The sequence below is a fragment of the Typopeltis vanoorti genome, chromosome 12 (assembly GCF_054136105.1).
Source record: "Typopeltis vanoorti isolate ZY-2024b chromosome 12, IOZ_Tvanoo_1.0, whole genome shotgun sequence".
NCBI lineage: Eukaryota > Metazoa > Arthropoda > Arachnida > Uropygi > Thelyphonidae > Typopeltis > Typopeltis vanoorti.
This window is the reverse complement of record NC_143560.1, coordinates 58,217,245-58,232,041: the sequence shown is the minus strand read 5'-3', so window position 1 is coordinate 58,232,041 and position 14,797 is coordinate 58,217,245. Positions and strand designations below refer to the sequence as shown.

The following is a 14,797-nucleotide window of genomic DNA, read 5'->3' as shown; positions in this document are numbered from 1 at the left end:
GTCTCACAATTTTGTTCAGAATGCTTTAACAAATAACAATATCTTTGCTCGTTTTTTTTTTTTTTTAAACGGATGACTTCTGACTTACTTTCTATTACCTGTTCTGAAGATTTTGTCTTTTTTTCTAGGTCACCTCTAACTTCTTGAGTCTGCAATGAAGTTCTTGTTTTTCCATCCATGCAAATAATTTTATCACATGCCTTCATTAACTGAATGAAATTACTGAATGTTTCATTCATTAACAGAATCAACTGAATGTTTTCTTCTTGAGATTTTGCCAGTGCATTTCTAAGCTGTGGTCCTTGTTTTTGAATCCTTTCAATTTTTTTTCTCTTGTAATATTTATATATTTCAGTCTACAATTCATCTCTAAAAGAAACTTTAATCTTTGATTTGATCCTTTTTAAAACTTTCTTCCAATTTTTTTTTTCCCATTTAGTGTGATAATCATTTACCTTGCACAAAACTAAATAGTGATCACTTCCTATTTGAAATTCCACATATATTCTGATTTTTCTATTGTCATTCTGTATCTTGAATCAGTTTGAAGAATACTACCAACAAAAACACAATCATCTTATTTCTTTTCTGTGCTCTCCAAGTATGAATTTATGTAAATCCTTATGTTGAAACATGATCGTTATGCCCCCCCCCCCTCCAATAATGGCCATATCAGTAATGGAAGTGTCAGGTGTCAGGAATGGTTAGTCCATGTATCGAAGTAAATTTAGCATGTGTCCCGAATTTATTTCGAGTCAGAGAGCTACACTCTAATGACTCGAATTCCTCGATTTCTTTCCTGTCGCGCTTTCTGTGAAACCATAGCACAAATAATAATGATGACACTGAATATGCTACCATCAGCACCAAGGCAGATTACCTGAATGACAATTATCAAGAACAAAATGATTACAGAACAATTCCTATGACATAAAGTAAGTGGATATTGAATTCAATCATTTCATTACCGAATACAGAAACTAAACGTTTTTTCGTGCAAAAATTGACCAGAGAGCTTGCGGGAATACACTCACCGCCATACTACGAGTTGCCCTAGCTGAACCTAATAGGAAAGCACAGACACTAAAAGCGCCCGTATATTGCCTTCAATTGGTCCATTTTGATAAGGTTTCACTGATCTGATAGCTGTTTCAAACTGATTGGTTTTCCTCAGAGATCAGGTAAAAACTAAGAGAGTAAAAACTTTCAGTACTAAGGAACTCGAAGCATCGGAGAGGTGTATTTTCCATAAGCAAACTCTCGGTCGGTGCATAAAGTATTTACTAATATAAAGAGCCAAAAGGCTTCAATTCAGTGATGTAAAATTACATAAATTAAGTGGATACTGAATCCAACATCATTTCATAGCCGAATACAGAAACTATAAAAGTTTCGTGCAAAAAAGGACAAGAGAGAGCTTGTGGGAATACACTCACTGCCCTAACCGAACCTAATAGGAAAGCACCGAATGCTAAAAGCATCCACATATTGTCTTCTATTGGTCCATTTTGATAAGGTTTCAACTGAGAGTTCGCTTATAGAAAATACACCTCTTCGATGCTTCGAGTTCCTTAGTACTGAGAGTTTTTGCTCTCTTAGGTTTCTACCTGAATAAAATAAATGAGTTTGAAACAGCTGTCAGGTCAATGGAACCTTATCAAAATTGACCAATAGAAGGCAGTATACGGGCACTTTAAGCGCATATGTTTTCCTATTAGGTTTGGCTAGGGTAACTCGTAGTATGGCAGCGAGTGTATTCCCGCAAGCTCTTTAATCAATTTCTGCACAATTTTACATCACCTAAATGAAGCCTTTTGGCTCTTTAATTTAGTAAACAATTCCTATGATATTAAAAAGTAGAATACCGAAAATGAACATTTTTCACCTCTTTTTAACGGTTATCAGAAAATAAGTTGAATCCAAACTATAAATAGATATGGCTTCTTATTTTTCAAAAAAGTCATATTTCAACATTTCCTACCTCAACAGCATTTTTAATTATTATTTATTTATTTATTTATTTTATATTTTATTTTATTTTGGAAGGCCATCACATGCTATTATAAAAATTGATGGGATTACATTATTAGAAAATGTAACATATATAAATTGAATCATTAAACAATCTGGAATGTTACCTTTGGACCTTTCTGACCTTGTATGCCTTCTCCAGGAAATCCTTTAGGCCCTTTATGTCCTGTCATTCCTTGTAGCCCCTAATGCCATAAAAATTGTTGTTTTTCATTCATTTCTGCTCTCTTTTGTATACTGTTTTAAAAATTACTCTTTATATATTTCAAGACAAAAAAACATTTTTGTAATTAAATAATAAACAGAATAATACTGGAAATGAAACAATTAAACACAAAAAATTCAACTCAGAAAAACTTCTCTTCTTGAAAAACTAAAAATAAACCTGATTAAATAAAATAAAAATGATAGAAATTTGAAATATTTTGATATAATACAATCAAGGCCTACATTGTTTGCTATCTTCTTCTTACTATTATTATCCTCAAACTTCCATAAAATCAAAGGCTCAGTGAGAAGTCCCTCTCTCATACACAGAGCTCATCACACCACGCATTAAACACATTGACATTCTCTGCAGACACCACACTCTTAAGTAATGCTATTTCAATCACTTATTTATTAATCACTAACCACTCTCCATGCAAAAAAAGAAACATGTCTTCTCACTACTTTGTTCACATCCTTCTTATACAGCTTCTGGTGAAAACAGAACCTTGAGACACACCACTAGTAATGTTCCCCTTCAAGAATATTGCTCTCACCATATACACACCTTGGTGATACCTATGAGATAGCCAATCTCAATCCAAATCCCATCCAGTTTAATTTAAATATCCACTTATCATGTGGCAATCTATCAAAAGCCTCTGTAAAATCTAAACATAGTACTGAGCATTCATCTTCCTTGTCCAATGTACCTGCCACATTATTGTAATAAGAAAGCAGATTAAAACCTTACCTTCTTTTAACAAATCTGTGCTTTCTTCTCCAACACTTGAACCACAACACTTGACACACATTGACCTATAATTTGAAGCTCAAGTTCTGATCCTTCCCTTATGCATTGATACAATCTTGCCTTCTTTCCACTAATTTCAAACTTGACCAATAAAAGTCTCAGGAGTGACAGGGTGAATAAAAAGGGGGGAGGAGTGTTATTGATGACAGCTGATGAGCTTCAGCCAAGGAGTATAGAAGTTGAACTGCAGGATGGGGAAAAAAGCACATTTGAGGCTGTTTGGTGTGAGATACAATCTAGCAGAACAAAATATACAATTGGGTGCTGCTATAGACCGGGTGATGGAGTGGATGGTGGGAATAGTATGCATAAGCAAATAGAAGAAATGAATGGAAGGAGGGTAATTATTATGGGTGATTTCAATTATGGTAACATTGACTGGAAAGAGGAGAGGGCACATGGGAGGAAGGAATTGGATTTTATGCAGTTATTAAGGGACAACTATCTACGGCAACATGTATTGGAAAATACCAGGGGGCAGAGAGTGCTGGACCTAGTAATTGCAACTGAGAATGTAGCTGTAAAGAACATGACCATGTTGCCACCAATTGGTGAGAGTGACCATAAGGTCATGACTTGGGAGGTGGCTAAAGGAGTCGAATTTACAATTAAGACAGGGTATATGTGGAATTACCGGGCTGGTAAGTATGACAAGCTTAGGTGTGTGCTTGGCTCAATGCCATGGCATGTAAAACTGCAAGGGCTGGATGTTGATGGTGCATGGGAGGTGGTTAAGAACTGTTTGCAGGAGGCAATGGTTGACTGTATACCAAGAGTCCGAATAATAAATCAGGTAGGGGTTAAATGGATGAATAACACTATTAAGCTTGAGCTGCAAAAAAAGAAACAATTGTGGAGGGAATTTAAGGAGAAGGGTGACCATCAGGTGCATGAACAGTATAAAGCTCAGGCCAGGATGGTAACAAGGGTGGTAAGAAAAGCAAAAGCAGATTACGAAAGGAAATTGGCCATGCAGGCTAAAGAGAATCCCAAACAGTTTTTTCAATATGTTGCAAGTAAAAGGAAAAATGCTCATGGTAGAATGATCTTAAAAAATGCTGAGGGTAGGGAGGTAACTGAATCAGTCGATGTTGTGGAATTACTGAGCGAGCACTTTGCAAGAGTATATCATCCAGGTGGTGGCTTTGCGGAAATGGAGGAACCAACAGCTTATACTGGAATTGTGATGAATGAGGTAGAGGTAACTAGTCTATTACAGAACCTCAATGTCAATACATCTGTGGGATTGGATGGTATACCAGCTCGTGTCGTACGTGAAGCGGCCAAAGAATTGTCAGTGCCCTTGACCATTATGTTTAATTTGAGCCTCAGGACTGGGTCAGTCCCAAGGGGGTGGAAAGAGGGGAAAATAGTTCCACTGCACAAAGGTGGTTCCAAGGCTGCTGTTGAAAATTACCGGCCAATCAGCATAACAGGAATCATTATCAAGGTCTTAGAGAAAATAGTCAAGAGGAAAATACAAGATTGGATAGAAGAAAATGGGATACTGTATCGGGGACAGCATGGTTTTGTGAAGGGTAGGTCATGCCTCAGTAACTTGCTCACGTATTATAACACAGTGACGGCTGAACTGGATAAGGGTAATGGGTTTACAGTGATTCTGCTGGACCTTGCTAAGGCCTTTGACAGGATACCACATGGAATTCTAATCAGTAAATTGCAGCATATGGGAATGGACATAGGGTTGGTGAGATGGATAGGAGGGTGGTTGACGAAGAGATATCAGAGAGTGGTTTACTCAGGAGTAGAGTCCACAAGACGGCCTGTGACTAGTGGTGTACCACAAGGATCTGTTCTTGGACCACTGCTGTTTAATTTGTTCATAAATGATATAGGAAAGGATCTGAGAGGAACAGTTCATTTGTTTGCGGATGATGCGAAGTTGGGTAGGGCAATAGTGAATGCAGATGACGTCAAAATTTTGCAGGATGATTTGGATAGATTGGAGGTCTGGGCTAGGGAGAATGGATGTCAATTTAATGTGGCAAAATGTAAGGTTATGCATTTTGGGGTGAAAAGATTGGCGGCAGTTTACTGCATTGGTGGAACCGTGCTCCAGGAAATTGATGAGGCACGAGATTTAGGAGTGTTGGTGGATAAGGAATTGAAATTTAGGGGACACATTGCAAAAGTGGCCAAATCAGCTCATCAAATCACTTGGTTGTTGAAGAATACGTTGACAAGCAGAGACAAGCAGGTTATTGTTCCTCTGTATCGAGCCTTGATAAGACCTCATCTCGACTACTGTGCTCAGATTTGGTCACCTAGGTTTCTTCTTGATGGGGAGGAGGTGGAGAGGATCCAGAGGCGAGTGACCAAGATGATAGCATGTCTGTGGAATGAACCGTATGAGAACAGGTTGAGGATTTGTGGGTTGCAAAAATTGGTTGATAGGCGGAGGAGGGGAGATATGATTGAGACATTCAAATTACTGAAGGGTTTCTATAAAATTAATTCAGAAGATATTTTTGAGAACAGGGCTGGTTGTGGGAGGACTAGGGGACATCCATGGAAACTGGGCAAAAGTGTGGTTAGTAAAGGTGTTAGAGCTGGGTTCTTTACTTTTAGAGTAGTGAATGAGTGGAATGCGCTCCCTGAGTCTGTGGTGGATGCTGTGACAGTGAATGAGTTTAAGGCGAGGTATGATAGATACTGTATGAATGTCGAATAGTTGTGATGAAAATGATTTGGGGCCTCCCTCGATGAGTCTAATGACTCCCTGGAGTTGCCCGTAATAATAATAATAATAATAATAATAATAATATTAAACAAGTATGTCAAGGCAGATGTCATCTCCCATGTACATTTACTTAAAACATATAACATGGTGATATATCATGTTATGTGTTACACTATGTGGGTCTTATATTATGCAAGTCCCATAACCTTATTAATATCAAGTTTCCTCAACACCCCATATTTTTTTTTTTTATACTGAAGCAATACACGAGAGGTTGAGGGACCTATCCCATATCAATGTTATGTGTGGGATCCACCAGAGGACCGAGATAGAGGCTTACTGCTGATTTTTTTTTTTTTTTTTTGAAGAGTTACAGGCTGAAGCTGTTTGGAAATACTTCATGTAGAAGGTTGTTCCAGAAGACAGGAGAAGGTAGACGGAATAAAAGAGGAAAAGGAGAAGCAGGTTTGGTGTGTTTGCAGTTGCATAGTAAAGGGATGCTGCTATTTTTGTGTAACAGGTGCAACAAAAAGTGGAGAAATGATGATTACCAGTTCAGTGGAGCAATGACCATTGAGGTATCTGTAGAATAGACAAATTGCTGAAACACTTCATCAATGAGACAGACATTGAAGGGAATCTATATCAGTGGGATCATCTATGAGCCTGGTTGCTCGCCGCTGGACAGTGACAGATTTTAAGTGAAGTTTTATGTGCACTACAGCATGGGCAAACTTTAAATGGTATATAGTCAACAGTTGGTTGGATATAAAATAGCATCTTGAACAAAAAAAAAAAAAATGCCTAGTTTCTTGGATGCTGATGAGGCTATTGATGTGATGAGTTTATGCCAGGAGAGATTGGAGGTAAACATTAGTCCTAGCAGAGAGATATAATCCTGTCTGGTGATTTGTATTTTACAGAGGGCAAGGTGAGTGACATGAGATCTCTTTTGCAACTGATTTTGTGCATTGAACATCACAAGATTGTCCTCCTCCTCCCCTCCCCTCAATGAAGAAGGCAATAGTTCTGGATGATCATGTAGCCTAGAATGTCATGTCAGAGTACTGCATGGTTTGTCATATGATTAGGATGAGTGATGAAGAATAATAATAATTTAGTTTAATCCTTTATCCAAGTGTGAGTAAACAAAGTTTGTGCCTGAAAGTATCTTCAGGACTGGGGTAAGGTCGTACAACACCGAGCAACTTGTTGCAAAGGTGGAGCAAGCTAACATCACTCCTATCTCAGTATCTCCCATAATGCAAAATACATCTCCTTGCAGATATGTATAATGTTATGCATTAAGGGAAGGGCCACTACCCAGACTAGTTTCGACCTTTATTAAGGTCTCTTCAGTGGGAGCCAGGCCCAAGTGGAGATACCAGGCAGAAGCATTAGCAAGGTCATCTCTACCTACAGGAGTTGCCAAACGGTGTGTCACCTTTTTATTAAATTACTCTGGATTTAGAGAAAGATGTTGCAAGTTTATTTTTCACTTGGTTCGACTATAATAAATTTAGTTTAATCCTTTATCCAAGTGTGAGCAAACAAAGTTTGTGCCTGAAAGTATCTTCAGGACTGGGGTAAGGTGGAACAGTGGAGAGTGCTATTGTCAGCAAAACTCCAGTTAGAATTAGTGGGGAGTGCAGGTAGGGGCCATTTATGTATAGAAGAAAAAAAGTAGGTGATAAGACAGACTTGAGGCACTCCGGCACTGATGGTGAAGCTTGAAGAGAGGGAGCCATCTACCATGACTTGCAGAGAATGATCAGAGAGAAAGCTGGCTACCCAATTACAGAGGGAGAAAGGGAGACCAAAGAATGGCATTTGTTTAGCAGCCCTCAATGCAGGCACTGTCAAAAGCTTTGGAAATGTCAAGAGCAAAAACACAAGTTTCTCTCAGCCTTTCTATTTCACATTTCAAGTGTTGGGTGATGTAAACTATGAGATCAGATGTGGATCTTGAATGGCAGAATCCATACTGATGGTCACAGATATATTGGTGGGCCCCTAAGTAGTGGAGAAATTGGCTATTGATGACTTTCTCCAGTGTCAGGGTGTAGGAAGATTGCAAGTGGAGTTCCATAGGATTCAGTATTGGGACCATTGCTGTTCAATCTTTATCAATGATACTGTCACAAGGTTACAGTGAGATGTTCAGTTGTTTGCAAATGATGTGAGGCTTGGGATAGTTATTAGTAATAGTGCTGATGTTTTGGCTCTTCAAGAGGATTTGAGTAGACTGGAAAGGTGAAGAAATGAATGCCAACTAAATCTAACACTAAAAACACACGTATAACCACAGTGATTAGTTTTTAAAGCATAAATATTTCATCTCAAGTATCTTGAGACATCCTCAGTACAGTAATTCAAACAATACAAGGAATAACATACAGTTAGAGCACATGATTACAATAGAATCTCAATTATGCGTGCAGTAATGTGTTATAGAAGTAAATTAAAATATAACTGGAAAAAAATAAAATAAAATAACATATATAAAGAGAGTATTTTACACAATTTTGTATGACAATTTCCTATACTTTAGGAATAGTAAGAACGTCGTTGCTGTTTAAATTTGGTCTGTGTAGGGCTTCAGCACTTTCTTTATATAGACGTTCATGTTTAAATAAAGATCTATGTGAAAGTTTCGACTTTTCCCAATGGATCCTGTGGTTTGGGTTTTCAACTCTGTGTTGAGAGAGAGACCAGATTTCTGCGGTTTGAAAAAACGAATGTGGTCTTGATGTTCCGCGATGCGTTTCTGAAGATCTACCTGTCTGTCGAAAGTAAGACAAATTGCAGGAGCATGGGATCTCATAAATGTCAGGTAACATCAGAGGTGAGAGTTTGTCCTTAGGAGAAGGTAACAAGTTATAGATCTGGTTAATGGGTTTGTAAGTAGTGGCAAAATTATATTTCTTCATAATTTTTGAAAGGCGTTTGGAGATGCCTTTGACATAAGGTATGGGAATCCAATGGGCTTCTTCTTGTCTAGGTTGATGTGTGGGGAAGTGACTGATGATTTTTTGAGTTGTGTTAAGATTATATCCATTTAGTATGGCTGTATTTTTGATTATTTCTAGATCTTGGTTTGGATATTCTTCAGAGGAGTAGAATTTGTGTGCTCTGGTAACTAGTAATTTAATTATGCTAAATTTCTGAGATGGATGATGAGTAGAAGAATTGTGAATGTAGCAACCTGAAAACGTAGGCTTGCGATAGACAGACGTGGCGATGAAACCATCTTCTTTTCTTTGAATGTGTAAATCCAGAAACCACAGGGTATCTCCTTTCTGGAGATACCCTGTGGAGATTCTTTTTCTAATGTAAAGTTGATGCAAGGGTGAAGAAGGTTTATTTTGTCTAGAAACAGGTGTAATTCATGTTCGGGATGATCCCAGACTACAAAGACGTCGTCGACATATCGTAACCAAATTTTTGGTTTGGGTTCAAAAGTGAAAATCTTTTTTTCCAGGTGTTCTAGAAACAGATTTGCTAAGTTTGGTGATAAAGGAGACCCCCATTGCTGTTCTTCTTGTTTATAAATTTTAAATTTCCAAGTGAAGTAACCGGATGCAGTAACAAATTTGAATAATTCAACTAAGAAAGTGGTAGTCGGCAGTAGACGGCATTGGTGTTAGGTGTTGAAGGTTGGTGGAGTAGTGAGACGAAGAGTTGTAGAGTAGATGCCCTCCCTTGATGAATCTTTGGACTCCCTGAAGGTGTAATGTAATAATAATAATAATAACTATATCAGATGGAAATTTTTGAGTTAATAATTCTACTGTTTCTTTATGGGGACTGTTAGTGAAGAGGGAGACAATATCGAAGCTAATTAACAAGTCAGTTTTTAACAGTTGAATGTCTTTTATTTTTGCCTGAAACTCTGTAGAATTTTTGATTGAAGAGGCAGAGTGGCCTATGTGAGGACAGAGAAGGTTAGATAATAATCTTGATAATTTGTAAGTTGGGCTGCCAATAGAATCTATGATGGGTCTGAGTAGAACATTAACCTTGTAAAGCTTAGGTAAACCATAAATTCTAAGAGGTCTAGCATGGTATGTCTTGAGTTTTTTAGTTGTTTCTTCATCTAAGAAGGATTCATCAAGTAACTTATTTAATTTCTTGAGTTGACGTTTTGTAAGATCATAATCTAGTTTGTTATAAGTATTACAATCTCAGAGTAGTAAATTGATTTTCCAATCATATGAATGTATCAAGAACCACAGTGTTTTTGATACCAATTTCCTTTGTCAGCTCTAGTAATGATTATGTTTTTATTACATTTTAAGGAGGTAAGTGCTTTCAATTCTGATGGTGGGATATTTAAGTCCGAAGGTTTGGCATCATAGATTATTTTTGCTACCTTGAAACGAAGTCTGTTGGCTTCAATACTGGAAAGATGGCCGATATTTCTCTCTATGTTTTGTATGAAATCCAAATATGGGAAACATTTAGATGAAATTGCAAATTTATGACCTCTTGCTAGAACATTTAATTCGTCTGTTGTTAGTGGACGGTTAGATAAGTTGACTACCCATTTTTCAGTCAGTAATTTGTTAGTGATCCTCTTATTAACCCATTAACCTTTGCAGTCTGGGATCATCTCAAACATGAATTACACCTGTTTCTAGACAAAATAAACCTTCTTCACCCTTGCATCAACTTTACACTAGAAAAAGAACCTCCACAGGGTATCTCCTTTCTGGATTTACACATTCAAAGAAAAGAAGATGGTTCCATCGCCATATCTGTCTATCACAAGCCTACGTTTTCAGGTTGCTACATTCAGAATTCTTACACTCATCATCCATCTCAGAAATTTAGCATCATTAAATCACTAGTTACCAGAGCACACAAATTCTACTCCTCTGAAGAATATCTAAACCAAGAACTAGAAATAATCAAAAATACAACCATACTAAATGGATATAATCTTAAAACAACTCAAAAAATCATCAGTCACTTCCCCACACATCAACCTAGACAAGAAGAAGCCCATTGGATTCCCATATCTTATGTCAAAGGCATCTCCAAACGTCTTTCAAAAATTATGAAGAAATACAATTTTGCCACTACTTACAAACCCATTAACCAGATCTATAACTTGTTACCTTCTCCTAAGGGCAAACTCTCACCTCTGATGTTACCTGGCATTTATGAGATTCCATGCTCCTGCAATTTGTCTTACTTTCGACAGACAAGTAGATCTTCAGAAACGCATCTTGGAACATCAAGACCACATTTGTCTTTTCAAACCGCAGAAATCTGGTCTCTCTCTCAACACAGAGTTGAAAACCCAAACCACAGGATCCATTGGGAAAAGTCGAGACTTTCACATAGATCTTTATTTAAACATGAACATCTATATAAAGAAAGTGCTGAAGCCCTACACAGACCAAATTTAAACAGCAACGACGTTCTTACTATTCCTAAAGTATGGGAAATTGTCATACAAAATTGTGTAAAATACTCTCTTTATATATGTTATTTTTTTTTTTTTTTTCAGTTATATTTTAATTTACTTCTATAACACGTTACTGCACACATATTGATATTCTATTGTAATCATGTGCTCTAACTGTATGTTATTCCTAGTATTGTTTGAATTACTATACTAAGGGTGTCCCAAGATACTTGGGATGTATTAAAAACTAATCACTGTGGTTATATGTGTGTTTTTAGTGATGAATTCATCACAGGTTTCATTATATAAAAACTAAATGTAACGTTTTAAAATTTTGGATCCACAGATGGGATACTTCATTCTTACTTGGTGGGGTTATACTGAAAGAAGCAGAAGCAAGGGATCTCAGGGTGATTGTGGATAGAGATTTGAAGTTCGTGTGGGAAGGTATTTGGTTGGTGAATGAATTAACCCATGCTACTTATTCAAGTTTTAAAAGCTATCTGAATACACATCACCCTGGTGGTTGATTATCATGCTTGTTCACTAATACCAGAAGCATCAGGAATAAAAGCAATGAATTTTTTAGCACTGGTAAATGGAATCGGTCTTTAAGGTAAATTACTGGATGAGCGACACCTGGCTAATAGAAAATGACATTATATTACAGAGATAGTGTGTGTGAATAGAGTTAACAGAGGAAGGAGAGACATGATAGAACAGGCAGGAGAATATACTGCTTCTGCATTCAATAGCAGTATATTCTCCTGCTATTGTAGTGTTTAGGTGAAAAGAGCTAACCTCAGTCTTATAGAGGTTTGGTGTTAGCCTTCATTTATGAAAGACAGACAGATACTGTACTGGTGGTGGGATAGTTGGAGTGATACAGGCAATAGGTTCAAGCAGTGGTGAGCTATGGAAATTTTAACAAATGGCTCGCATCATCGAGCAAAAAAAAACGGCTAACTTAGCCCTTATAATACTTATATTGCAACTTTGTAGAGCTTCTGAAGATATGATAATTCCTGTAGGATATCAATCATTAATGCTAGATCTTTTAAAAATTCCAAATTGAGAAGTCAGTTTAAAAAGGTCATTATCAGTATTTACTGTTCGAAACAAAATGCTAGCATAAAGCTGGGTAATTTCTCCACACAGCAAGAGCCGTTTGTAAACTGCATACTACCCATACCTCGATACCAAGGTCTTTTGCAATTGTATTTAATTCTCGTTGATTTTTTGGTGATTAATGATAAAAAGCATATAATTTATCCACAAATATTTCAAAATGATTTCTTTCTTTAAAGTTTTTTATCGAATCATCTAATGCTAAGTGTAAACGATGAGCTACGCAATGCCAAATCACAATGTTGGGAATTTTTTTTAGAAGTTTGATTGCAACACCTGATTTGTTTCCTAACATTACACTAGCTTCATCAGAACAAAATGCAATGAGATGATTTTTTAAATAGTTATCAGAAAATCCATATGAATTAAAAGTAGCAATTATAATAGCATGTATACATTCCGCAGTGGTATTTTCTAGTTCTACAAGATTAAACAAGAAGAACAAGGGGCTCACAATTTTGAGAAAAATTTAACAAAGGGCTCGCATGAGCCCCTTATAGCTCACCACTGAGTTCAAGGCTGAATGGTATGAGGTAAAGTAACTGCTGAAGGCCAGAATCATTTGAAGAACTGTGAATTGCAGAGAAATATAAACCTCATGAATGCAAACAGAATTATCATTATGGATGATATATCAAATAACGGATATAGACTGAAAGAAAGGGAAGAAGTATGAAAGATGAGGGAAAGAGAATTTATTAAGTTAGTGAAGGAGAATTAATCAGTATGTGATGGAAGGGATTCAGAGCAAAAATATTGAATTATTAATAGCATAAGAGAATATAAATAAGAGTATATAAATGCAGTAGTTGTTTTGCTTGTGAATGGAGAATCTAATACAGTTTCAGCTTGGTAGAAGATTGTGAACAAGACTCAGGAACAGTATAAAATAATAGGATAGAGAGTAAAAAACAAGGCAATAAAAAAGCTACTATTAAATTATGAAAAGTGAGCCAAATAAGCAAAAAAAAATAATACAAGAGGTATTTGTTTAAGGCTAGTAAAACAAGAAGTGACTAAGGAAAAGAAAAAAAAAGCAGGAACGTGCTTTAGAAATAACTGAGTTGTTAAGTGATCACTTTAGTGAGATAGGCAACCTAAACAGACCCATTAGTTGTCTGGATGCTGAGGAGGTACTATATGAAAGGATAGTCATCAATGATATGGAGGAAATAAAGCAACTGTAGTACCTGGATTCAAACACAGCAACAGGAATGTATGGAATATTCATTTAAATTTCAAGTAAAATAATAACCAAGGTTAGAGCTAAGCCTCTAAACTTAGTTATTATTTTACCTGAATCTCAACAAACAAACACAATTCCTAATAAGTGGAAGTAGGGCAAGATAATTCACAATGTAAAGCAAGTTAGTAGAAACAAACAGACCAAGCATTAGCTCTGGAGTTCTCATAAAGTTAGTAAAGAAGCTAATTATGATATGTATCCAGAGGTGGCAAGAAAGCACATTTTACCTCTACAGAGGAAAGTATAGCTCTGTAAGCCTTGCTTTAATAAATTTACTAAGTTTATACTAGAACAACTGTAGAATTTCATAAAGAGAATAGATACATCACATACTTGTAAGATTTTGTCAAGGCAGGAATCAGTGCTATTAATGAGAATACTAACTTGCTGGAATAAGGAAGTTATTCTCCCACTTTATAAAGCTTTGATAAAACCACATTTTGGTTACTGTGCTCAGATATTAACTTGGTTCAAAAGTGATGAGGACACAAAAGAAAAGATCTAGTAAGTAACCAAGATTATATCTGTCCTACTGAACTGTGAATATGTGGGAATACGGTCCTTCTTAGTTTGAATGATAGACAGTATTTATTTTATTTAGCATATGGAATAATAAAAAAAGACACATGATATCAAAATATATAAATACATATTTGTGCAGACAAAAAAAAATGAGACAGGTAGTTTACATATACAAATAACAGATAAAAAAAGACACTAAAATTTTAAGTCTAGTTCAGCTAGCCATTCAAGAGCTGAAGGATCTGCCTCAAAAAAGTCTCTCAGGTCACCAGGGTAGGCTCTTATGCTGCAGTCCTCCATGATGTGCCAGATAGTTTGATTTGTGGCCCATAGTCACAGTAGGGTGTATGTGATTTACCCCACTTCTGCAAGCTATCTGTACAGATACCATGTCCTGTGTATATCCTATTTAAGCTTTTCCATAGATGATGTGGAAGCTCAATCCCTTTCAGATTTTGGTTGGGAAGGATATACTTGTTTAAGTCTGGTGGCAATTTTTCTTTCCAAGTTTCTAGCCATTTTGAATTAACATTGAAATCACTATTTACTAATTCTTCAGCCAGCATTAGTGGAAGCCATTGGGATTTAAGGCGATTTATACTTATATGTGGATGGTCTGCATGTGTTGGTAACAGGGGATTGCTGTTTATTTTTTTTGTACTCTTTTATGAGAGCATCTTGTCTATGCAGGTCTGTGCATTGGTGCAATGTTGCTCAAAGTTGAGGATCTGACAC

The 14,797-nt window shown here is 36.6% G+C and overlaps 1 protein-coding gene across 1 annotated transcript in view; it reads right to left on the bottom strand.

Moving 5' to 3' along the window:
- LOC150100817 (uncharacterized) overlaps window positions 1–14,797 on the bottom strand; it is a 975,156-nt gene that overhangs the window by 728,259 nt on the left and 232,100 nt on the right. Inside the window, exon 9 of the mRNA XM_090401910.1 lies at window positions 2,139–2,216. Coding sequence (XP_090258036.1) covers window positions 2,139–2,216 — 78 coding nt within the window. The remainder of the gene's footprint in view (window positions 1–2,138; window positions 2,217–14,797) is intronic.